Raw genomic sequence first — 26,983 nt, forward strand, 5'->3', positions numbered from 1 at the left:
AGAAATAAATTCCCACAAGTTCAGTGAATACTTATGGCTGAATGGAGTCAAGAGATTGAGATCAGTGCTTGCCCCATAGCAGGCAGTTATTGATATTTACCGCTTGGTGCATGCAGGCAATGACTAACAAGCCACGTGTATATGTATATATACAAATGTATATATATCTATACACATAGATATGAATGAATGAGCTACATTTGTCTGTCAGGCGTCATACCTATATGTCTAAGCCAGTCACACTGGGTACGTTCTTTCTCTTGGCTGAGTCCAACAAGAGGAGAGGATTCATTGGTAAGGGACAGAAGGCACCTGTGGAAGGAAGCTAGGATTCTTTTAGAGCAGAGGTACAAAAGATGGGAAGATGCACATCTTACATCTGAGAGCAGCATCTCACTTGGAATTTGAGTCCTGAATTCAGATATAACTGTTAAGCTAAGCACCTACTTAATGGCTGGCTCCCACCTCTGTCTACTACAAGATACTGAAGAAATAGATGTTGGTTTTGTAGAGGAACTAGGAGAATTAATCCTCAGATTAATCTAGTAACAATTCTTTCACATGCTTATACTACTGACATGACCTTTTCACTGCTTAAAAGATTGAGAGCATTACTATATAAGTTCAAAAATTCATTTTCCTCTAATAACTCTCCCGATAATTTAAAGGTTTAAATCATGAAACTTCATTATTGCTCCTAATGGGTTTTTGTCATTCACAGAGCCAGGATTGGATGGTGTCTTTGAAAAGATGATGACTGCTCCAGGTTCAACAGTGGATAAAACCTTTACTTTGCATGTATGTCTCAGACATCCGTATCACCCACATCTGCATGTTCGCAATGCGAGGTAATGCAGTTTTTTCACATCTACTTTTTTTTCTGAATTAATTAAAACAATCCCTATTTCTATCTACAGCATCAGCTCAATGGCCTGGAAGCCTTAGTAAGCAGTTGTTTTGTGATCATGCTGGGTCTGTGAATATTGGCTTTACTGCCTTGCATAGAATTTCCACGTCTTTTGGAACAGATTCAGACTATTTTGTTGTTGTATCATGTTCTGGCCAATGGAGCAAAGACTGAAGAGGAGGGTTTATCATATAAAGGAATTAGATAAGAGGAAAGACTCCCTGGTTCCACTACTCTTTCAGACACAGAAATTCTCCTTTTGTCTTCATACAGTTTTTCTACATAAGCACTTCATACATTTACTGTCACTTCATTTCAGGGCAGCTTGCTTCATCAGTGCTGTTGAGAGAGCTTAAGAAAATAATGGGGTAATTAATTATTATTTTTTAATTTCCACAGTGTTATGTATTTCAGTATTTGCAGCTTGGAGTAATGAGTTGGGTTTTTTTTGTTTCTTTTTTGTGTCTTTTATGCTATGCTTGCACATATCACATGTCAACAGCTTTGCTGTTGTTTTGGGATTCAAGCCATAAAGGTCTTGAAGAATTGGAGAAGAAAAGAACTAGTCTATTTGCTCTGATGTCAGCAGTGTACACCAGGCACAGCTGCAAGTTTCTCTAACTGAATGCCTATTGATGCCTACCTGTATGTTGACCTAACCACTGTATTTTTTCCTGCCATTTCAATTCTGCTGCTTATGCCAAGTCACAATTTTCTGGGCTTGTGCCAGCACTGAGTACAATAAGTGAGAAATGCAGATTCAGCCCCAGTTAGGTTATCTTTCTGTATGTATTGCTGTCAGTGCTGTGTACCTTCCTCTTTGTACCGTGGTCACAATATAACAAGCATCCTTCACATTTTGATTCACTCATTTTCCTCTTTCTGGAGTTTTTTTTTCTCTTTGTTCTAATAAGTGCTGCTTTGTGTTTGTGTACCAGTACCATGATTTAAGAAGTGTTGCTGGTTCTGTAATAGCAGTTGAAATTTAGGGACAAGCATATACCTGGGACACTATCTCATGTAATATGTGATCCATACTGACCAGTGCTAATGGAAGGTAATGCCTCATTAGGAGCCTCTGTCTGCTTAGTAAATCTACACCTATTTGTGGGTTAGTTCATGCTAACATCTTGGACTGGATGCTAATAGATCTCACAGAGAGGTGTTTTACACATCTATGGTTTTACCAATAGGCCTGAAATAGGGCTCTTTATCCTACAGTTTTACTTCATTCAGTGTTTGCAGTACCCAGTAATTTGGCTTTTGAACATTTTAAGGTAAAGGGCAGAGAGTTGACCATGACCACTTAAAAGCATTTTGCTGTTGGTGTGGATATTTCAGTATCACAAAATCATTTCCACAATACTTGAACTTTTCGGGCTTGTAAAGTATTTGCTTTGAGATGTCTACCAGCGATCATTATGCAGATGAACCCCTGATACTAACATGTTATCAGCAGGTGAATTAATTCCTGAGGATTTAAAGGTTTTCCCCACCCTTCTGTTTCTGTTTTCCATTTAATTTGAAACATGTTTTTTGTTCTTTTATGGCTGTCAGGTATTGCCAATAGAAAGTATTTTTGCCATGACTAGAAGTGGCAAGCAAGCTGTACCAGTGTAACACATAAAGATACCATCTTCCCTGGGATTTCTGTAGTTGTTTGTGAATAATAAAACCAATTCACTGTTATGAAAAATGAGACCTAGAAAACTAACCAGGAAACAGTTTATTTCTTTTTAATTACACATCACCTACTTATGTAACATTCATACAAACGCAGATGTACGGAGGATACAATTTATCTTATTCAGAGAACCTATATTTGCAGAAGATGTTTTGCCTTTCCTTTTCCTTTCTATTCACCTTTGTACTTCACTGGCATCCATAGTAACATTCAGTGGAACCCTTTAGAGATTTCTCTATGGAAGTTGTCTACAGCCACCTGCCTAGCAACACGTTCTGGGTCAATGATGGGAGATTATGGTAATCTGTGTTCCCTCTTCCCTTTCTTACAGCGAGAGGAAGCTGTAAACTGATACTTTGCTTAACCATTAATGTCCATGTTGTTCTCTATCTGACCTTTATAATAAAACTGCAGTGTGCCTGAACCCACTCCAGTAAGGTTTTACATTTAAGATTTTGCCGATAACTTATCTTTAGATCCTGGTGGGGGACAAAACTATCAAAAATAGTTTTGTTCCTACAATTCTTAATATGCTGGGTGGTGATGAAGCTTATGCAGAGCCCACTGAATGCCACTGGCTTTGTATAGCAGCCTGCAGAGATGACAAGTAAATGAAAAGTGATGCCTTCTATATATTTACATGGAAACTACAAGATATACGAAGAGCACAGTAACACTGTTTGACAGAGATACTGCCTGGGAAAAAGAAATTAATAATATTTGTTTCCAGTGTTTTACAGCTTTGCTTTAGTTGCAGCTTTGCAACTGTGATTTATAGTGTCTTAACAGAGAAAACGAATGAAAATCCAAGGGGTTTGAAAGTTTGTCGTCTTGCTGTCTGTCTTCAGTTTAGAGTGAACAGTCACAATATTCATCTCCCTTGGTTCCTCAAGCTGGCTTTCTTTACTTAGAAACTGAATGAGAGAATCTGGTGGCCACCCTTCAGAAGGAGAATTAAATTATACCAACTCCTGGCAGATGGAACAGTGCTACGAGTCGGGGCATCCTAAAGGTCACAAGTTAAGCTTTTATTCACCCTGCTAAAAAGGCTGTTAGTAAGGCATATGTAACAGATACTCTTGGCAGGCTGGAACAGCTCCCTTACTGTCCATGCTGCCCCAACAACCCGCTTGGCTGACCTAAGCAGAAAGAGGTCAGTGCAACTGGGTCAGGGATGGAGGGGTTCTTATCACTGGGCGATGGGGGTAAGGAGAGAGCTTTCAGGCAGATGGCTGGAGAATAAAACTGAAGAAATATGTCCAAATAAAAGGGGTCACTGGTAGGAAGGTGAGCTTGCTCAGAAGGTCACATTCATTGTGGTGTGTGGGGCATGCAGGCACCACTGCAGGTCTCTATCGCTCTTATGTCAGTGTGTCGGCACTTGGGCACTTGGCCCTTACTGGATCAAATTAGAAACGGAAGTTTTGGTTGGGTTGGATTCACTTTAAGGCTCCTGTGAAATACCACCTGTGACAATTAGGGTGGGTTTATTTTGTTTTAATGAACTGCTGCCTATGCAAAGGCGAGGGTTCCAAATAGCAGTGCCTGGAATTCAGTACAAGCATGCACAGATGCGAGCAATGGGAGCCTGAAGCAAAATACAACTCTTCCTAAAACCCAGGGAATTGTTAATAAACGTTCCCGATAATGATCTTCAGAAACGTGTTTGTACAGTATTGAAAGAACGGAGCTGTTAGAAAATGTTTTGCTAGTGTCATCTTACTTGAGGGGGATTTAAGGAAGGGTGTTCCAGCTGGAGAGTGGGGGCGGTGAGGAGTGATGGGTGTTCGTGACAGCTCCGAGAGCGATGCGTTACTCTTATGAAGGATCATGAGGGCTCAAAGCGCTGAGATCCGCGGCAGCACCGAGGGATTTCCCGTTAATGTCGGGATGGAGCTGCGGTCCCCTTGTCTGGTGGTTCCGCCTCTGAGCCGCCAGAGGGCAGCCGAAGTCCGGCCGGGCGGCCCGGGGCTCACCGAGGTTGTAAACAGGAGGGAGGGCTATTTTTTATATGGTGTGATAGCGGTAGAGCAAGGGGGAATGGTTTCAAACTGAAAGAGGGGAAGTTGAGGTTAGAAGTCTCTACACACCGCCTGGATGCTGCAGGCTCCCACCTGTGCAGAAGGCTTCTCACAAGGCAGAGGGATGGAGTAATTGCACCTTGGCCTTTGTATCTTTTTCAGTGATGGAGCATTAACTTGGCCTTACAGAGGCATAATAGCTCGATTTCTGCCAGTTGACCCCCCACTCTGCTGTGTGCAATAACAGTAATCTAGTCAATACACAGAACTAGTTCTCCCACACAAAAAGGCACTATTTGGTTGTATCTTCTTGGAAAGGAAAGGGAAGGAAAGGGAAAGGGAAAAAGGAGAGGAGGGGGGTGGCAGGGAAGGAAAGAGGAAAGGAAAAGAGCAGGGAAGGGAAAGGGAAAGAGAACGGAAAGGGAAAGGGAAAGAGGAATGAAAAGGGAAAGGAGGGGAAAGAGGAATGAAAAGGGAAGGGGAAAGAGCAATCAAAAGGGAAAAGAAAAGAAAAGAAAAATGAAGATTTTCTAAATAGCATTGGTGTAGCTTTCAGAGATCACTGCCAGCTCAAACTGATTGAGCTCACTGAATGTAATTACTTTAAATGAGGCCAAAAACCCACATCCACTCAGCCTGAGATGCCTTGGGTGAGATCATTTTGAACAGGGCTACTCTCTTGGTTATTTTTTAGAAGCAGATAGGCATCTCCATAGGGCAGTCCAGATCTGAGGTGGGTGGCATTGGCTTTTTAAAGTGCCTCTGCCTCTCCTCTGGTTCTGAGGCTCCAAAGTTACTGTCTGTTAGGGGCATGTCCTTAGGTGAAATTATTTCTTCACAGGTAGGTGCTCTGAATCATATTTTCTTATTATTTGTCACTGTGCTAACAGAGGGGATCAGAAGTACCAGGACCTGTTAATAGAGGAGCTATTAGGACATTGTGTGATCTCTTCTTCGTAGGTTGGAAGATTATGATGATCTCATGCCAATGTGGACCCGTCAGTGTGAGATTCTGAAAGAAACCCATAGTGAATATTTCCTTGCTGATATCATAGCAAGTCAAGATGAAGAAAATCAAGCTGTCGTTTGTGAGGTCAGTCTGTCACGTGCTCTTGTTGGATCTAATCATCATGTTAGTGAAGTCATATGTGAGTGACAGCTCATGCTGCAGCTCAGTGAATAAAAAGAACAAGCTCACTTTTGGAAAGTACAGTTCACAATCTGCACGCACACAATGCCCTCTGCCACTTTCTTTGTGCATGTCAGTTCTTTAGGAGTGGTATCTACTGTTAAGTAAATGAAGGAGCAGCTCGCAGTAATTGCATGGATTCTTTCCAAGTAATTGAAACAGACCATTCTGAGAAAAAGCATGTTGCTGTTTTAGATGTTTTGCATTGTAGATGATCAGTTTTTATTCCTTGCAAAAACTAATATTGCGCCTGAGAACTTGTAGCCATTAATGTTTTCACAGTGGAAAGTGCTGTTTTGTTTTATTCCTTCCATCTCTTGGCTCGAGCACTCAGATTTTTGATGAATTGAAGGCAGAAACTCAGGAATTAATTTAAATAACAAATAGAGGTGGTAATAGTTATCGCACTGAAAACTCCTCTTAATATTTCCACGAGTTAGTAATTGTATGTGGTATTTTCAGCTGATAGGCAGCATAACCTACTTAATTCCAGAAGTCTGCTTTCTATAGCAAACGATTTATAAACGATATAAAACCTTAACATGTAATCACTGCCATTGGAAGCCAAATAGGAAACAATAAGCCATTAGTGTAATAGCACATTACAGATGGCTATCTTTATAAATAATACATTTCAATTGTACGTTTATAGCTCAATATGATACCAGCAAAAGGTATTTCAGGCCCTCATAGTTTATACTTGCTGCTGCTGCAGATTGGAAAGACACCTCCATGCGAACCAAGATAGATGCCAATTTTCCCTGCAGAGAATGAAGCTGGCAACCTCTTTTTGCACATATGGTAGATGGATTGGTTAATCAGCCTCTGCTGAGCCTTGGGCCTAAAATTACACAGCAGCCAGACAACTGCAGCAACCCAGCTTTTGTTCAGTTACGCAAACAAGGCAAACAAACAATCACTTGTTGTTTGGGGAGAAAAAAATTGAACTCGATTTTTTAATTATTATTATTTTTATTGGAGTGCTTGTGGCGAAATAAAAGGGTCCTACAAACCGAACCTGTGAGTTTTTGTGACATTTCTAAAAGATTCCTTCATTACATGCATAACAGGAAAGAGTTTGATTGTTTTGTGGGTAAGTTGAATATAGTACTAAAAAAACTGAATAGCTTCCTACTTCTAGGCTTGTCTTAACTTAAAGCCAAAGCCCACCAACATGTTAATTCTGATTTCCCACAATCATTTTGTTTCTCAACAATACGACTTTCTGGAAACTTTTAGTAATGTAATCAAATGTAGAGAGTGATGCCATTTCAGCACTGCAGGGTTCATTTTTGTACTTGCCAGATTTACTTTTTCTAAAGGCTGGTTTAGATATTTACAGGACTTGGAAATATTCAGAGCTTTTAATTCCTCTATAGCATACATATGATATATTGTAATAGAACTGTTTGCATACTGTACAGTTGCTTTCCTTAATTATTTTCACAGGAAAATAAAATATACTTTTCAGTGTAAGCACAATTTTATCTACAGAATAACATTCAGTAATAAATCAAGCACTATGGTTTGCTAAATCCAGATTTTACTTTAGCTGCACTTTAAGTTAACGAAAAATTACACTCTTCTTGGAGATTTCTCATTAAAAGGTGTTTTATTAAAACAGTAGATCATATTTATAGTATATGTATATACTATACATATAGTAGATCATTTGTCCATGTAAATAATCCTAATCCCTCTGCAAATCGCTGCTTTTTTTCTTGTCCTGATCTAAAAGTACCTGCTCACCTTGTGCATGTGTATGATACTGCTTTTATATTTCAGGATGGTGGCACTGTAGTGGGATTCATGAACTTATGCGCTCAAGTAGATGTTTCCTTGCTACGTGAGTCTTTTGATCTACGGCTTTTCCATGGACTCTGTAAACCACATCCTGAAGATGTCCCAAAGGAGCCAAGCATTCCAGAAGGTATCTATATTCTGAAATACTAGGTATTGAAATTTGAAATTCTAGATTCACTTTGCCTTTATTTCTATCTTCTGAACAGCTTTTGAAAAGGCTGGGAGAGAATGTAGGTTTATATTAGTAAGAAAAAAGACAAATTAAATGTATCTGCTTTGGAAATGGGTGGCTGGTGTCTTTTAGTTCAGGAGGCTCTCTTTGAAACAGATGTGTGAGATATAGCTTTCAAATTCTGCAAAGCTAAAGAATAGGGTGTATTTCCCATCAGTTGGCTGCAGTTGTGCCATTAAGTGAAGATTTCATTTTCAAACCTGGTTCTAATGTCTGTCAGCAGCTAAGCAGCTGGATAACTGTGGCTGTTATTTGTTTTGTCTCCTTTCCCTGTGGTCCCTTTTCTGCTCTCTGCTTCTTGTTTGCAGTCTTTTAGGTTACAGGATTTTAGAAGTGTTTTTGTTCTGCTTTTTTGTTAGTCACGATATGACAGAGCAGCTATGAGCCACCTTAGTGCAAGTGATAAATACCAGTAACATGAACGTCACCTGTTTTGTAGAACAGAAATAATTTATAGTTGTTGTCTTTATTTTTCAGTGTTTTTTGTCCAGAAGGGCAATGTTATGCTATCTACTATTAGTAATTGAATTAAAATAAACACCATTAGGTTGTTACATATCTGCTTGTTTGAACACTAAGCACCAGGCAAAAAATATAACTAGGCAGCTTCAGAGCAGTCACCAGCTGGTATCTCCGAGCTGGCAGCTGTGAGAGAGTAAAGCGAAAGAAAAAAGACTGCCTTCCAGGCAAACCTATGCATTTCCCCCTCCCCCCCACCACAAAGGTAAGAACCTTGCTAATAAGAGATTGGGAAACCCATCTACATAGTGTTTTGGTCCACACTCCTGGAGCTTTAAGGGTATTATTTCAAAATAGGTGGCAGACATATGTAGATGTATAGATAGGGCTGAAGGAAGAGGAAAGATTGCTTATGAGAGTCTCCTCTGAAAAATAGACCTTTCACTTTTTTCCTGCTGTAGTGGGCCTGCTTTCCTTGTGCTGTTTGGTCAGGAACAAACTAAGTTTGAAAGAACTTACCCACCCTGCTAAGTCATGCAAACTTGGCTCAGGATTAGTTCTTCAGTAAGCTATATAAAAATGTGCTGAAAAGTATGAAATATACTTCACTTTAAAACTGTAAATATTATCTCTGTATTTTAAGTACCTGATAGATATGAGTGGTGTTGATTTCACTTTGACTTCTGTCCTACTCCTATTATCAGCAAGAAGTCTAGACGACTATTTTGACCTAATCTCTCAGTTCAGCAAATTGGCTGATGATCTAAAACTGGAGGCACTGGCTGGTATAACCAGAGGGCTGTGCTGCTTTCTAGGGTGGCTTGGATAAGGTGGAGAAGTGAGTTGGCAGGAACCTCATGAAGATCAACAAGCAGAAATCTCTTCAGTAAAATCTCTGGGCCCTAATATTTGAGGGCAGCTCCAAAAGTAATGCCTTCTATTTTATTATATTGACCCACAACATCAGAGGCAGATGTTGGTTGTGTGGCAGTAGAGGCTGAACCTTTCCATCAATATTCCACTCTGTGTTGTTGCCATGTGACAGATGGCAGCAGAGGGGCAGCCTTACAGAATGGTGTCTGACACGGAAGTGCATGTGAAGTGAAGGTGTGTCACTGAATTCCTTCATGTGGCAAAAATGGCACCATTGACATCCATTGATGCTTGCTGAATGTGTTTGGAGACTGAACAGTGGATGTGTGCTCAGTAAGCCAGAGGGGGATAGATTTCAGCAAAGAAAAGGTAAGCCAAGTTTCACATGGCCAGTTATAGTTGTCACACCATGAAATGAAGAGTGTCTTCATCAGCTCATCCATGCAAATCAGTGGATTACAACCAAGGAACTGTGTATGGAGCTGAATATTGGCTTCAGTGCATTAGAAACTATGGTGACAACATTGAAATGTTACGAAGTTTGCAGTGTGTTGGTCCCACAAATACTTACACGGGAACAGAAAGAATGCCATATGCAAGTTGGTCAGGACCTTCTGAACCTGTAAGAGGCTGAACAAGACAGCTTGCTGGATCACATCATGCGGTATGGAGCCAATTCCTAACCTCTGTCTCCAGAACAGAGTGGCATCAGGAGCTGCTACCACCCTCTTGCTTCTGCCTTCTGCCTGCTGAGCAGGCAGCCTTGAGGTGCCACTTGCATTTGCAGCTCTGATAGATCCAGAGCCACAAATTTCAAGCTGCTTTTGTTGAAGAGCAGCCTTAAGAAAAGAGATTTATTGGTAGGCTTTTTCAGATCTTTTATGTACCAGTCACCAAGTGTCTCAAAGGTCTACACTTGAGAAGGAACTTCTCATCAAAGAACCTGACTGATACCATTCTTAGAAAGAGTGCCAATGGAAATTAATAGTAAAATTGAAGGTGGCTCATAGCAATATATTGCTCAGGAATATTAATTCTGTTGTCACTGAATAATGATGGAACTATTGTGGCGGCTCTGCATATTTAAGAACGTGAACAATTATAAGAGTTCCATCTTGGTAGTCCATTGCTAAGCTCACATTTGATTATTTGCATAACATATGCACGATCATATAAATGCTGTTACAGCAATTGCACCATTTCTGCAGTCCACTGTATTGGAAACCTGCTGCCAAATTGTCTAGGGAAGCTTCACTGCCTTTATATCATCTTATGTCAATAGAAGATGTGGACTTTGTTTTATTGAATTAATTGTCAGAGAATTTAAAATGCAAGCCACATTCCTTTATAGAGTCATTTTATGCTCCCATATGAAAACAACAACAAGACCCAACAGGGATATTTTTTTCCAAGCTCTTCAGCTTCCAAACAGAGACCACAGGTTGATATTATTTTTTGTTTTCCTTTCCAAACGTAACACTGAATAATAATGAAAGAGTGTACGAAAATCAGTGTTTAACATAATATTGATATGCCACTTACATTTCAGGGTAATTACAGTAATTTGGTTGTTACTCTATGTGGTGTCAGGAATTAGCAGCTAGAAAACACGATGCCGTGGGAATGATTCAAGGGCTTTTCATCAGGCTTCATGTTGAACTGGCTTCTGAATCCTGCTGACTGTTACCTCTGCTACCAACCCAGCAATCACAGAATTATTTTAGTTTTTTGGTTCATTTTCCTTCATTTAGTGCAACTGTGTTTAATATTCTTCACAGTCATTTGTGTACAGTCTGCATGTAAACAGCCATGTAGCTATATTTGACAGCAGTGGATGGTGGAGCCATAAAGGGATTTCATTTTAATGTAAAGTCAGAAACAACATATCAATATTTACATGACAACAAGAAGCTTGTATTAATTAACTTCTGACACCTGCAAGGCTGTTTATAATGAGGAATGTAGCTGGGTTAATCAAGATGACATTTGATCATTTCTGTGCAGTCTCACATCTGTGGTACCCCTGGAGAAACCTTGATTTCTAACCTCCGTGTTTCTTCTTGCCCTGCAAAATGCATTTGCATTCTTTTCTCCTAACAGACAAATAGATTTTCAGATATCAGATTTCTTAAAAAGACTTGGAGCTTAATTATTTTAAACCTTTGAATTGAAACCTCATTACTGCATGAATAAAAATACTTGTGACAATGGATGCAGCTTAGATGGATTTCCCGTGGTAAAGCTTAGAGAGCAGAGAGAAGAATTTTGTTGTGCTCTGACTTTTGATGGTTTTTCTCTTCCTCTTGCAGCTCAAAAACTTGTCTTTCCCATGTTCCTAATGCTTTCAAATGGAGGGATGTGCTGGCCTAATCTGTTTTATACAGCCACAATACCTAAACCTGAAGAGTTTAGCGATTTTAGTTTAGTTGTTTTCAGGCTCAATTCTTAAGAGATTGTATCTGTAAAATTAGAGAGGTGACAATATAAGGAATGGCAAAACTATTGAAGACGGATTTTCAGGGGCTTAGATACAGCAGCTGACACTTAGCTTTAGTAATTTTGGTGGTTATTTGATGGAATACGTCGGCTTCAATGGTACTTGAATGTTTCTTTTGCAGGTTGAATAATTTTGGTCCGTAAAATTGATTTTAGATGTGGCTTTTCTGAGAGGAGATCAGGTGATCTCTGGTTGTGAACACCCTCACTTTCCACTGATGTTAGGTCATAGAATACATCACCATGCAGATTTAGGAATTTCTTTCCCCAAAATGCTTCATGTCTGCTGGAATGATGGTTGCCTACTGCCTAACAAGTATTAAGCTGTTATGAAAGTTAGTGGTCTACTCTCTTAACATCGATGCCAGGTATCCAGAGTGTTCTGTAAATTGGTTAAGTAATTGAAAAACAACATAACACATCTTGTATGTTCCAAATTAGTTTGGGGTATTTTTGTTGTGGTTTCTTATGTTTTAATTATCCACTTTGTATTTGCCTCCAGACAAGGGATAGAAAGGCAAAAATACATATTTAGATGTTTATCTAAACTCCTTGACATGTAGATGTTTGCTTTAATTGGCTTAAGTCCTTCATTAGAAATGCTGTAAGCATATACACACATACATTGCATCACATTAGTAGATATTGTGGCTGTTTATCATGTCAGTCAATGATTAAAAAATTATTCATCAGATGGCTACAAGTCATTTCATCCAGTCAGCTCAGTTTCCCATTTTACTCACAAGAATACTGTTACCCCAATTGAGATGAAGTAAACAGGAGGGCGGCTATAATGTTACCAAGGAAATCAGGATGATGATAAAATTATACAATGACTTAGGTTGGAAGGAATCTTAAAGATCACCTATTTCCAACCCCTGATTGGTGAGTCACGATCTGCCCTTGCTGAAGCCGTGCTGATGATCTCAGGTCTCCTCGTCATTTAATGTGTGCCTTAACATATCTTCCAGGAGTATCTGCTCCATGATATTCCCAGGCACAAATGTGATGCTCACCAGCCTGCGGTTGCCCTGCAGTTTCTTTCTCTCTTGCTTGAATCTGTCAGAAATGTTTCCTTTTTTCCAATCACCGGGGACTTTGACAACCATGACTTTTCAAATATAATTGAGAATGGCTTGGCAACCACATCAGCCAGTTTCTTCAGGTTCCTGAGATGTATCTTGCCAGACCCCATGGACTTGTATGCATATGAGGCAGTTTTGGACTTGCTCTTTGCTCACAGCAGGAGGGATTTTGTTCCCCTGATCTCTGTCTTGAGCTTCAGGGACATGAGAATTGTGGGAAGCTTGACTGCCAGTGAAGACTAAGAATTCATTGAGTACCTCAGCCTTCTCTGTGTCTGTTAATGCTCCATTCTCATTTTTCAGGGAGCTCTTGCGCTCTCAGAAAGGTGTCCTTAAAGAGCTGCTAGCTCTGTTCCATTCCTACGTTCCCAAGGACAATTTTCCAGGGGATCTCATCCAGTAATTCCTTAAACAGCCCAAACTTTGCTCTCCTGAAGACTACACTCTTTGCTAAGCCCTTGTTCCTCAAGATCCCAAATTAGGCCAGGTCACGGTCGCTACAGCCCAAACTGCCTCTGATCTTAACCTCTTTAATGATCTCCTCTGCATTAATGAGCACCGGGTCTGGTGACATTTCATCTCTGGTTGGTCTGTTCAAAACTTGGGCAGTTGTCCTCAGTGGACTCCAGGAACCCATGATCTGTCATGTAGATATAAGACCTGGATTCTGTTAATTTGATTGTCTTTCCTTTCCTTGGAGCCCTTTTTTTCCTTCTTTATGCTGCTGATGTCTAACAGCCTACCAAGGCTATGGTCATTGCTACTATGGGCATGCAGTTCAATGTAAGTCTGACTTACATAATGTAAGAGTTAGGAGTTGCTTCCAAACTCTGTTTTATCTATTTTAAATCCATTTATCTGATTTATCTGATTTTTCCTTGAGATCAGATTGTCTAATGAAGTTCTAGCCAAGTAAATACAGGAGAGTCTGTTTTAAACGTGGTTTATTATAAATAAGTAAACCAACCTTTCAACAGAAGCAGTCTGTCACACCTACTCATCAGTTATCACTGTGATTCTGATGGTTAAGCCTGCATTTTTAGACCTGATTTGTTTATTCTTTTGCATTACTCAGGTGAAGATAAAAGCAATCCGAGAAATCAGGAAGCAGAAACCGTTTCATCTCAAAACTTTGAGGACATTACTGATGGAGATGCATCTGTGAAGGTAATACACAGCAGTACTGATCATTTTAAAGCTAATTTGAAGCAGTGGTGGAGGCTGTTGGGACAAACAGTGTTTCCTGTTTCTCCTGCACCCACACACACAGATTAGAATTGCTTTAGCTGGGGTCTGTGTAGAGATAGTACTCCCATAATTTGTGGAACTCACAGGGCCCTTGTTCTGACTGTGTGTTTTCTGTTGTTTCTGATGGTGAAGCTCAACTTGATAAAAGAGCATTAGTATGAAATGTATTGATGCGTTTGTCAAAGCAACGGGTAAAATTTTGCTTAGAATGCTGTGATGAGGAGTGATGCAAGACCTTAATTTAAAAAAATTAAAATACTTTCTGGAATGTTTTATGTGATCACTACTTCTATTACTGCAGAAAGATGGAGTGATTTCCCCTACTAAACTGGCTTTAGATGATATCAAACATGGAGATTTTCATGCCTCAGCAGCATCCCTCCTTGAGGCTGAAGAAAAAGACACTTTTCGTCCAATATATAGAGATTCTTCAAATGCTTTCTGTATTCGTATATTTTTCATTGATGAGAAGTATGAAACTAGGTAAGTGTGGATGACTGGTTACCGCTTTTCTAATCTTAGTAATAACTTTTAAAGTCATAGTTTTCAGACAGATCTGAAAGTGACAGCACCTGCTGCAGCTAGGTTAGATTCTTCTCGCCTTTTATTTACCCCCCCTATTTTTTACTTTTACTTTCACTGATAACTTACTGAAACTTTCAACCTCCAGCTACAACTTCCTATGAAGGAAAAAAAGTAAGTTACGTTTGGTGTAGGAATAGTGATTGAAGGTTTTAAAGAGCAGTACTGACACTTGGGGGATACCACTAGTTACTGATTTCCATCTGGACATTGAGCCATTGACCATTACTCTCTGGGTACAATCTTGCAACCAGGTCTTCATCAATCAAACAGTTCACCAATTAAGTCTACATCTTTCCAATTTGGAGAGAAAAATATTGGGATGGACCATGTTAATGGCCTTACTGAAGTGCAGCTGGATGACATCAGTATCTCTTCCCTTGTTTACTGATGCAGTTATACCACAATAGAATGCCACCAGGTTGGTCAGGCAGGACCTGCCCTTGATGAAGCTGTGCATTCTGTCTCGTATCCCCTCCCTCTTTTCCATGTCTTAGCGTAGCTTCCAGGAAGATCTATTTACTCCATGGTCTTCCTCAGTAAAGAGCTGAGGTTGACATGTAGTTGCCTGTGTCATCATTCCTACCCTTCATAAAAATAGGTGCAACAATGCCTCATCCTTTCTACTCTTCTTAAAGACAGGTGTGACAATGCCTTTTTTTCCAGTAATCAAGGACTTCACCTCACTGCCATGACTTTTCAGATATCATGGAGAGCAGCTTGACAACTAAACCAGCCAGTTCCCTCAGGACTTTGGGATGCATCTCATGAGGTCCCATAGACTTAAGGGTGTTCATGTTCCTCAGGAGGTTGCAAACCTTACAGTGGGAGGGGCTTATTTCTTCCAACCCATCAACTTGGGGTGTGTGTGAAGAGCAGTTGCCAGTGAAGACTGAGGCAAAACTGTTGTTGAGAATCTTAGCCTTCTCTTTGTCTGCTGTTATCAGCTTGCTTGTATTGCTCACAAGAGGGAGGGTATGCCTTCTTGAACTTTTCTTTTCTTGTTCATGTACTTGTCAAAGCCTTTCTTGATCTTCTTTGCAGCCTTTGCCAAGTCCAGGTCTAGTTGGGTCTTGGCCTTCCTGATCCCATCTCTACACAGCCTAGCAGCATCCCTACACTCCTCCCAGGGTACCTGTCCCTGCTTCCACTGCCTGTACATGTTCTTCTTGCTCTCCAGTTTGACCAGCAGGTCCCAGTTCAGTCATGCCAGTCTCTTGCCTTCCTTTCCTGACTTTCTACACCTGGTGTGGAGAGCTCTTGTGCCCTAAGGAAAGCTTCCTTAAAGACCTGCCAGCTCTGCTCTGTTCCCTTGACCTTGAGGACAGATTCCCAGAGGTGCTGTTGACCAGCTCAACTCCCTGAAGAGCTGGAGTTTGACTTTCCTAAATTTAACATCCTGGTTTTAGTCTTTGTCTGTCCTATATCCCTTGGGAGTGTGAACCCCACCATTGCACCGTCGCTCCAATTCTGATGTCACCAGTCAGTCATGGTGCAGGAAGTCTGTTCAAGAATGGTTAATTTATGGACAATCTAAAAACAAAAAACAATTGATGCAGGGTAATTTTTGCAGAATAAAATAACTTTTTGAAGTGATGAACTAGCTCTGAAATGATCTAATGTGCTGAAATAGCAAAACAAAACAGTGATCTGCTGTAACTATGTTTGGAAATAACGTCTCTGTAGGATGGTTGAGTTCTCTGCTAATAACATCCTTGTCAGGATGGGGATCTGTCATTTCTTTGTCCACTTTTGACATTCTATCTACTGTAAGAACCACTGCTGTTTCTGTTCAAGATATGTTCACTATGTTTATCACTGAATACTGCAGTCCCTTTCTTCTTTCCCTGGAGACATCTTGGATTCCAAGATGAATATCTTCAAGAAGCTAGCATTCCTTTCTGCAGTCTTCCTCTAAGATTAACAGTCATACAGAGTCTTCACCTCAGAGCTGAGGATTCTTTAGATCTTGTTAATTTTCAGTATTTTCCATGTACATTTCCCTAGCTTTCACTATTTTGATCCACCTGTTTATGAAAGAATCTAACCACTAGAAAAGCAAATATGTCTGAGATTATATGAAGTAATCCTGACTGTATCTCGGAATTTTGTCATGAAGAAATTGCTGCTGACCCGACAGAGCATGGATCCAGAAATAGTAATTTGGTTGTAATGTAGGTACGATTATATCTTAGCACTTGAGGGAAGTATACTGCTGAGGAATTTATGTTATCCAGTAAAGTTGCTAAATATTTCCATCCCTTATGTCTAGAGCTGTTATGTGGCTTGCTAGTGCATATAAAGTGAAATGTGAAGGAACCAAACTGCTAGTTTCTACCTACATATATTTGATACCTTTTTAACTCCTTGCAAATTGTTCTATATCTCCATTCTCGAGTTCCTTGATGCCAAGAAGTTGCTGGACGCCACAGAATAGGAACATACATTTAGTGCTTTCCTTTCCTCTACTTTAATATTTGCTTAAGTAGTCGTAATTATGTATTATATATATGTTGGCCACAATGTTTCATATTAATTTTCAAATTGTTCACTCAATCACAAATATTATAACTAAAAATTATTTCTCCTTCCATCCGGTAATAATGTTACTGTAGAAATTAAAGGGAACTTAGTTATTTTAATTACAGGTCTGATGGGGAGAGGTTCTATTCTGAGGTAACAGACATCCATATAGAATATCTTCAGAAGTCACATTTTGTATTATGGAATAATATTGCATAAAGCTTCATTATAACTGTGTTTGATAGGTTTAGAGCTTTTTGGTATCTTTACACATAGGAGAATCAGGATTAATTTGGTAGATTTCATATGTCTTTTACAACTCAAATGTCACCTTTCACTGTCTCTGTGGAACAGAGTATGGAAGTGCTCAAAACCAGTAGGTGAGAAGTGGAAAGGAACAAAGTATTTTGTATATTTGTGAGGAAGTAAATGTTGAAATGTTTAGGATCTGCTTGTTACGCACATTATCTAACTGTGTTTACTCTTGGTTACAGATCACTGGATTTTTTGCATTATGTTTTCAAGCTTTTTCCGGTATGTATACCTTAAAGTTATAAAGTTTGCTTGCATGTTTATGCTTGGAGGGACAATAATGCAGCTGATAGCAATAGTATATATGTGCAGTACCTGGGTAAGTCAGTGACTCGCAGGAGTACCCTATGGATTGCTGTCCTGTGCTGGGTTACCCTAAGAGCTCTGACTTTTCTTCTTGGCTACTTTTGGGCCTTATGTAATGTGCACATAAGTTCTTTGTTTATGTTTCTCAGGTACATTTCATAGTGATTGATTTTTGGTCTAGGAAATGACACTATTAATGAAATCAGTAGTATTGCCAGGAATGTTTATATCAAAGCTAATGTGAGGCAAAGAAGATTGCAGAGTTACAGTGGAGTAGCTATTTCACCTTAACTCTCTGTGTAATCAGTCTGTATCTGAGGCAACAAAGTATATTTCCTAAGACATCCCTAACGCACGCTGCAGTATTGTAAATTCCCACTACCAATTAATACATGGTAGCATCCTTCAGAGACAGCTTACCACTGATGCAGAAGTGGCCCTAACTATCAGTACGTACAGAAATGCTTCTCACTTCTAAAGAAAGTTCTCAAAGAAAGTGAACACAGAAGATCTCAAGTCTCTTAGTAATTTATCCATCCAACAATATACCTGCCATCTGCAGTTTCTTGAAACAAAATGTCTCAATGAAATCACTAGGGGCAGTAAGAAAAATTAACCACATGATAACCTTAAATTGTCTGCAAATACAGTGTGTGTTTGTGATGTGTACGTATCCTGTAACATTTACATACCAGAAATGAGATTCAGGACCAGCTTGATATTGAAGTATACATACAAACTTGCACCACATAAAACTGATAAATGCAAAGTCAAGTCTGTGCTTGCATGCTATTTGTTGAGGATTTTAGGGCGTGCTGCTCAAGTTGAGGGTCTCACTTAGCTGCAAATGTGCAAGAAACCTCAGAGACATACACTGTCTTAAAATTCCAGTGCAACAGAATTACAGAGTAGAAGAAGAACCTATCAAGGAAAGTAAGTTAGCTCTAAAGGTCTGGGCGTAAGGAGTAATGTTTCTACCGAGGAAGAAAATTAAAATGGGGAGAAGGACTGTTGGGGAATGCCTGGATAAGGCTTTACAACTTTGTAAGACTTTACTACTGGAGCTAAAAGACTCAGTTCTGTAAGCTGAGTTAATAATGGGCTTATCAGTTCTTTTGTGCTGCCTGTGCATCAAGCCATCTAGGTAAAGGAACAAATGTTGTATATGCATTTTAAGCAAAGTATTCAGTTAATTTTCTTTTTGTCTCCTGCAGTCAAAAGCTTTTGTGTAAAGTTGGCATTGAGATCACTGAGAGTCTATATTCTCTGCATATGTTTTCAGGACAAAGACTTCTGTATCATCCTTGTGCCACATTGTGTACCAGAGTTCTACCTGATCCAGAGTTTTGTTCGAGTCGCCCCTTCCTGTACTTCCCAGTTTGGTCGTGAGCTTTACCTGTTCCACTGTGCAGGACTGCTCAAGTGAGTCATGTGCCTCACAAAAAATGAAGCACTCTGCATTGGTTTTGTGGAATATACTTGTATCATCCAACCTAACATCAGGTGTATATTCTTGCATGGTACAGTGCAGCGTCTTTCAAATTGGTGGCCTGAACCTCAGAACAAAATGGTTGAATAGCACAGGTCTGTGCCTAAAACAATTAATCTTTAGCAACATTACTGCAACTGTTTCACTTGTTCTGGAGTGAATTCTAAGCCTACTGAGGCGTATCTCCACCTCCACATAACAGTGTAATTGACAGTGTAGAAATACTGTTACAATGTCAGTAAAATAAATTAACTAGTGACATAAATTTTAATTAAACAAAAAAATGAAATAATTAGAAATGTAAAAGCAAGTGGTCTTCTGGACTGCTGGCATTTCTGTAATTGACTTTATAGAAGAAAGGAAAAAAAGCAATAAGAGGATTCATCTAAAACTTGTATCTTTGTATGTTAACCAAGCTATCTCATTGTAGAACAAGGCCAACAGAGAAATGCAATGCCACCATTTGACCCTTTGGACTTGGATCAGCTTGAATAACATTAATATTTGAAAGCCAGGTGTAGATTTAGTTCTTGGAAGCAGAAAATAGCTTTCTGCAGTAACCCACATCTGGAACAAACACACACAGTAGTTACCTCATTGTTGAGTATCTGTTTTACCTAGGTTATCTCTAGGTTTTTATTCATGTTGAACCACCTATTTCATTTCTTTCAAATTCTGTGGTACTCTGTATGTTTCTGCAGTCTGAAATACTGGCAAACTGGGATACAGAACCTCTCTTGTTATGATTTTTGTTACATTGCATATAAGTTTTCCAGTGTTCTGTCTGTATGACAAGCTGGCCCAAACACCAGACTTAAATTTTTGACACAGTTGGAGATTTTCCCTTATGTTTCTTACTTATGTAACTAAATACTACTTGATTTCAGAGAAATACTTCTGTTTTAATTGCATACTTAATCACCATTGATGGTATACAAATAGCTTGTGCAGGAACTGGCCAGCTACTCTTGGACTTATGCAGAAGATTTTTACCATGGGATGGAATTGAGCTTCTGTGTATTATGTAAGAATCCAGCTGGCCAAAGATAAAGCCACTGGAGTAATTCCTGTTAATCTCAGTCACAGCTGTTCAGTAATACAGCAGTAGGATTGGTAGTCATGAGTCCTTTTGCGATTCTGATAAAAATTAAACTTGTTATCAAGGTTGTTAAAAGACCTTAAAATTCTGATTGAATTGTGCATATTCCAAGCAATACCTCATCCATTCCGTGGCAAAATAGGGTTATTAGTTGCATTTTCCAGACCTTTTACAGCTGTGCTAGAAAGGAAGAAAATAATAGCCTTCAAAAAAGATGTGTAGGAAACCAGGTGAAGCTTTTAGAAAATTTCTATGCACAACTCAGTCCTCAACAGCAGATAACTCGCTTAGAAAAAAATATGAAAAAGTAAAAGATCAATATATTGTACTTGCACCAAGAGCTTTCAAAAGGCATGTGAGTGAAAAGGACATCACATAAAATGGATTAAAAGGAAAACAGGGGTAAGAAGGTGGGAATCTGAAGACATGAAAGGGCAAAATCAGAAGAGGCGCAGGCACAAAATGAGATACTGATTAGCAAAGGTTGGAGAAGGAGTGGGAAAAAGTGTTAAGTACACAAAAAGCAAGAGTGCAGCAAATGGAAGTATAGGTCTGCTACTTAACAGTGAAGGAGAAAAAATAACAGATGAGAAGGCATAGGCTGAACTGCTTAATGGGTACTTTCCTTCAATTTTCACTAAAAGGCATAATAATAATAACAGTGTCCTGGCTTCTGGGCAGTCAAAGGAACTGGGCATCTGAAGTGAGTTAATTCTTTGCTGGAAGAAAAATGAAGCCAGACCTTGTATAGTCCTTCCAACTCTTTCGCACTCACAATGGATCTGGTTGTTTTAACTATCCACTTACTTATTTTAAAATGTTTATATTATTTTCATGCTCCATTTTTTTCTAGCACTAGAAATGTACTTAATTATTGGTTCAGTTGCTTCCTCTTGGACACGTGGGGAGAACTTTAATCAACGGGCACAATAGAGTGGCAGGAAGATGGAATGCTTATAGGTTGCAGAGTTAACCAGATTGTTGGTCTTGCTGGCCTTCATTCTCATCACTTGTTTGAACTTGTAATTAACTGTCTGTGGAAATGTCTTAACAAGTGTGGAAACCCAGCCAAAGCTCACTTAGAAATTGAGGAGTAGGTTGTCATTTGTATGCCAGATGCAGGGTTTCTTGTAGAAATCAGTAATCAAATGTACATTCTTGAGCAGATAGTTGAGTTGAAAGTATTTGATGAGATTGAGCTGTAAAATTTCCCATAACATATCATATATTTGGTATTTTTATATTATTTTGAAGTAGCTGGCACTTACAGGTTATTAAATAGATCTATTATAGGTTATAGTTAAGTGTCTACCTGTGCAACCCGGTATAAGGAGCCTGCTTTGGCAGAGGGATTGGACTAGATGATCTCTAGAGGTCCCTTCCAGCCCCTACAATTCTGTGATTGTGTGATATTCATTAGAACCATGTTCCACAAAATCCATTTCATTGTAAACTTAGGCTGAAGAACTGCACATACAAGTTTAAATTTAAGAAAAGAAAATCAGGAATAGAACTTATACTGTACTGTGGCTGAAAGATCTTAATTCTTGCAAATGAAGTTATAGTTGAGTTTCTTGGCAGTGCTCATCAGTCTTGGTAGCATAAGCCTTGCTTAACCAAGATGGCCAATGTCTTTTTCAGGCAACAGAATGATTTCTCAGCTGCTGTAGATGGTCATCTAAGTAATTATTTTTCATAAGCATTGGGTAGGAACGTGTTTCCTAACTGAACTAGTTACATGCTGGCATATTCCTGTCTCTAGCTAACATGTTATTGGTTGTATATGTTGCACATTTTTATACCATGTCACTATGATGTGACTACTAATTGGCACTCTTACATTTAGCAGTAGCATTTTATTCTCTGCTCCATATCTGGGAATGACGGGGTATAATTTGTCATAAGGCAAACCTTTCTTTCTTTCTGTTGTTTTTTTTTCTTTTTCCTTTTTTTAATAGGTCTTTTAATGTAAGAAGAGCAACATCCAGTGATATACTTGGAGTCAAAATGCTCATTAAAACACTTTCCTTGAATGAAAGCATATTGAATGACTTAAATGCATTTATTTTGGCTCGCAGGGATCCAGTGAGTATTTGTGAATAGATTTAAAATACAGTGGATACATACTGATAAATACATTTACAATTAGTTATGTTTCTCTAAACTGGTGTACTCTATGTAACCAATTGGAACCAACAGTTGGTATAAGTTGCATTCAGCTTGACTTGATGGTTAAGCCTATTTGTGGCCTACACCAATTAACCCTTTCAATCAGACTCCTCAAATACAGAGACAGAAATAGTCTGAATGCATTTTTTTGGCAACTTTTTCCTTGCACATACATCTGATTGCATGATGAACATACACATGTGTTTTGTTATATCATAGGGGCTTCTTTTTCCTTCGTATAATGTAACCAGATATATGTCCATCAAACAATAGGAAACATGTGTTTTTGTTTCATGGTGGGACATGCTGCATAGACAAAATGCTATTAACCTTACCAATCATGCAATTGTAGGGAAATCCATTTTATGCTTCTACTGATGAAGACTATATCTATATATTAATTAATATTATTTCCTAAGATTTGACCTAAACCCACGACTAAATTACAGGCTGAGCTTTGCTATAGCAGCTAGATCCTAAAGTAAGCTTTAGTCCAGTATGGTTCCAGCTATATATATATACACACACACTGTTATACTGTTATATATTATAGACTGTTTGAACATTATGCCTTGAGGTAGGAGAGAAGGGCTGAACTGGAGTTGTGCTTATGCAAATATATACTGGGAAAATATTCTAACTGCACTTATGTGGTGAAATAACACATTTAGAATAAAATGACAAGATCAGTAATAAAATAGGAACTGTGCTTATGATGCTGTTGCCTTGCAGGACGGGACCCCAGTACAGGCATTTGTAGCAGAAGTTTTGGATCAAATAGTTGGCATTTCTGTCATTAGAGATGAAATGGTAAATCCTATTTATATTTTCCCCATTTGTTATATCTGTATGATAATGCTGACAATTAGCACTCAGCACCAAAGGCTGAGTTCTGTGCTTGCCACTATACAAATATCTAATGGAAGATATATGTAAAAACCACTGTTTCTTTCTCTCTTTGCTACATAGACAGTATCATTTTAATTTTCATAGACAGTGATTGGTGTACATATGAAAAAAAATCATCCTGATAGTTGCAAGAAGCTTCTTGATGGATTCTGGAAGTATACCTCCTACATCCCTGTTTTGTTCTTTAGTACAAAGCCATTCTGCCTCTAGGTATTAGGAATCACTTATTTTCCCCTTGATTTCCAAAATCACAAGTGGTTTTGCTAAGCATTCTGTGATGTACAGAGTAGCTGCTCTCCCTTTAGATTTACTTTCTTAACCTTTTTCCCCACCAGTGGCTTTTGAGTGATTATAAATTGAACTCCAAAATGGATGAACAAAAAACATGCTGTACTGGAGTACCAAAAAAAAGTTTCACATTATTCTTGGAAAGTAATGTTCATTAATTCTTTGAGTTGTGGCCTTCTGCTGCTGTTGGAAAAGTAGATTTAAGATCTTTCAACAGCTGCAGTGCTTAGTTCTTTAACTAAGAAGTTGTTGCTTCTATTTACAAAAGCAACTCTTAATTATACTACGGGCCTTGAGTTAAAAGGATGCTACAGTTTCTTGAGTGCATAAGTGTACAAAATTCTCCACTTCTCCCTTCAATATGGGTAGTTTCTTGGAAGGCGTTTCTTACACAGTTCTGTCAAGTTTTCCTTTTTTGGTTTAAGTTATGTGAGGAGATAGCCTGGACTTCTATCTTAAGTCAGCAAAACAAGGATGTTTTCTTTCTTATTTTTTCATGGATGCCCATTAATCTGTATCAGATATTGTCATGAAGGAGTCATATATGCATTCCATGTAAATAAAGGTGAGCATACACAAGAATAAATTGTGATACGGTGACAAGATATTTGAGAAAGATGTGTCCCGTCAGTCTGCTTTAGTTGAGAATAACCCTCAATAGCACTTCCTTTCACTGTTCTTACTTAATTTTGTAATTGGTATAAAATTACCTCATTGGCACTTGCTAAAATATAGATATAGATTTTTAATCACTGCTCATTTCCAGATTCTTGTTTTCCAGGACATTGTGTATATTCAAACACATTACAACATTGAAGACTTCATTCATTCTAATGACTACCAGCCAGAGGAACATGGGGAGCTTTACCACTTTGCCTTAAATCCAATATTTCGTCACTATACCAAACACTTCCTAAAGGAGATTCTTCGCTTGGCCCACAAATCTTCTCTTTTCTACCCTATTTATCCACAGTGTGCGGAGGGTGAGGTAAGAATGAAATTATTTCGATTTTATATATTAGATATTATCACCTTTGCTCACTTGGTTCTTTTTGCTTCTATGGCTTTTGGAAAAAAAGGCGTTTTCTTGGTAACTGGGAGCAAATTGTACTTTCTTTTCTCATCATGTAATCTGCATTCACAGATACAGCTGTTGCTTAGAAGGTTTAGTCCATAGTGCTCAGTCAGCAGTGCCTGCAAGTCAAAACTTACTCAATATATTCAGGAAGCATTTGGAGGAGCACAAGTTTTAAGTGGCTTTGACCTTGGCCCTTACTTTACCTAGACTATGAAGAGAGAAAAGCTCTCCTTAGGGGGTGGCTGCTTCTGAGCTGAATCACTCTTCACAAGTGTCTATTTTTTGGTTGAATTTAGAAGACCTTTAGGGCATCTGTTCTCTAAATATAGTTAGATATCTTAAGTTACATACATTTGTATGCTGTCCTGGGAGCAGCACAGTAGAGGAATGGTGTATTTGGTACCTCCTCGCTTGTTTCTAGGTGAGGTATATATCCTTCTTACCCACATAGCTTCTCATGTTGCTGTTGCCTCATGTGTTGTCAGCCTCTCTATAAATGTGCTGTAGTACTGATAAGCAAGTTTCCCAATAGATCTGTTCCAGTATGAGGTAGCAAGCAATCAGTATTCCTAGTCCTGCCTAAGTAGGACCCTGTGTCTGAGTTGAAAGCCGTAGTTATCTGGTCACCTAAGCTCCTGCAAGAGTTAATGGAGAAAACACAGTGCATCCAGAGGGCAGTTCATCAATCATAACTACCAATCTTAAGACAGGAAGAATTGCCCTCTGGAGATGCTCACCTCTTCAGCTCTGGGGAGGTGTCTGCATGGCTAGCTAGATTAAGCTCCAGTCTCTTAGATGGTGACTGAGGTGAATTCAGCCCTTGGTGACTTATGTGTTTTTGAAATTGCCACCCTTTTTAACATAGGAATTTTGACACATTGTGTGGGTCCATTTTCAGAAGAGTGTATTTTACTGCTCCTCCAGTGTGCATTTTGTGGAGCTCTGTGAAGTGTCCTCTTGAGAAACTAATGTCCTTGTGTAGCATTAGCTTCTCAGGTTCTTCAGAGGTACTTACAAAAATGCAGTTTAATGGCAGTGGTTGGAAGAGAACTTAAATCTGACTAATAATTCCAATTTGGACTATTTCTAGATTAGAGTTTCTGTAAGTTACTTTAGCTCATTGTTGCTTTATAATAAGTGGGTAAAAGTGATATTTTACTCAGTTCTCCATGGAGTAACACCCCTTTTCTTTTCAATATTTCTGGATGGAATGGTACTTCAATGTAATTTAGTTTGCATTAATGCTCATTCTCTATTTCCTGTAATTCTCCCTTTTCTTTTTTTTCCTTTCCATGTCATAAGTTATGATGGAGCCAATCATGCTGTAATAAATGGAATAAAGCTACTTCTTATGGTCCACACTGGTCTTATTAACATTCAGGTTTTCATTCACTTCAAGTTTATGCCAGTTTATTAACATTTATCACTTGGATTAAATTGACATTTTAGTTGGTATAGTATTTTTACATAAATTCATAACCATTCCCTGCCAAACAAGCAAAGGTTAGCAGTAAGCAGATAACATAGCTTAATGAGGTCAAATCAAGCTGATTCATGATCACTATGGAGAAAAATATCCTCCCGGGGAAAATACTTGTGCTGAAAAATCCTATAAACCAAACCACTTGTTTATCTGCCATTCCCACAGAGATAGTAATGTAATTACACTCATAATTATCTTCATTAGTGTCAGGAATTATCTGCAATTCATTCCTCTGCTCTGAGTATGTTTGTTTATTTACTGATTTTTCTCTCAGATTTAGCCAACAGAGCTAAGAATTCTGTGTTTGCAAAGGCATACAACAGACATCTGTGATGCACTGTTCTGACATTCTCTCTGCTGAAATATAGATCACTGTCTTTCAGTTTCAGAATCCCTTTGCCCATTCCCTGACATCTGCCCTTCATTACATGGTTCCCGTGCGACCAAGACGACAGATTGTCTATCCTCTGGAAGAGCTTGGCATAAACGCTCCATCAGAGCAGGTCTCCAAGGATCAGGTGGGTAACAGAAGCAGCAGCAGGCTGCCAGAGGGGCAGAGTGCCAGCTAATGCAGGGTTTGGCAGATGGGGTGGCATTACCAACTTAATGTTGATAGGTTGCTTCTTAATTACATTGAACATGGTGTCCATACCCTTACGATCCCAGCTTTTCTATACAACTACTGTTTTTTCTAAACTTGAATTTAAAACATATTACAAACGTCAATCACTGAGCTGTAACATTTACC

At 38.9% G+C, this 26,983-nt stretch overlaps 1 protein-coding gene across 7 annotated transcripts in view; it reads left to right on the forward strand.

The window, feature by feature from the left end:
• CFAP61 (cilia and flagella associated protein 61) overlaps window positions 1–26,983 on the forward strand; it is a 94,059-nt gene that overhangs the window by 4,980 nt on the left and 62,096 nt on the right. For 5 of the 7 annotated variants that reach the window (XM_032443826.1, XM_032443823.1, XM_032443825.1 and 2 more), the window contains 11 exons: window positions 722–848; window positions 5,573–5,705; window positions 7,587–7,731; window positions 13,825–13,916; window positions 14,299–14,480; window positions 17,597–17,636; window positions 19,003–19,142; window positions 22,267–22,393; window positions 23,210–23,287; window positions 24,441–24,662; window positions 26,619–26,753. In XM_032443826.1, coding sequence (XP_032299717.1) covers window positions 722–848; window positions 5,573–5,705; window positions 7,587–7,731; window positions 13,825–13,916; window positions 14,299–14,480; window positions 17,597–17,636; window positions 19,003–19,142; window positions 22,267–22,393; window positions 23,210–23,287; window positions 24,441–24,662; window positions 26,619–26,753 — 1,421 coding nt within the window. The remainder of the gene's footprint in view (window positions 1–721; window positions 849–5,572; window positions 5,706–7,586; window positions 7,732–13,824; window positions 13,917–14,298; window positions 14,481–17,596; window positions 17,637–19,002; window positions 19,143–22,266; window positions 22,394–23,209; window positions 23,288–24,440; window positions 24,663–26,618; window positions 26,754–26,983) is intronic. The other 2 variants (XM_015856624.2, XM_015856627.2) reach the window with 1 other exon arrangement.

This window comes from Coturnix japonica, chromosome 3 (assembly GCF_001577835.2).
Source record: "Coturnix japonica isolate 7356 chromosome 3, Coturnix japonica 2.1, whole genome shotgun sequence".
NCBI classification, from domain to species: Eukaryota; Metazoa; Chordata; class Aves; order Galliformes; family Phasianidae; genus Coturnix; species Coturnix japonica.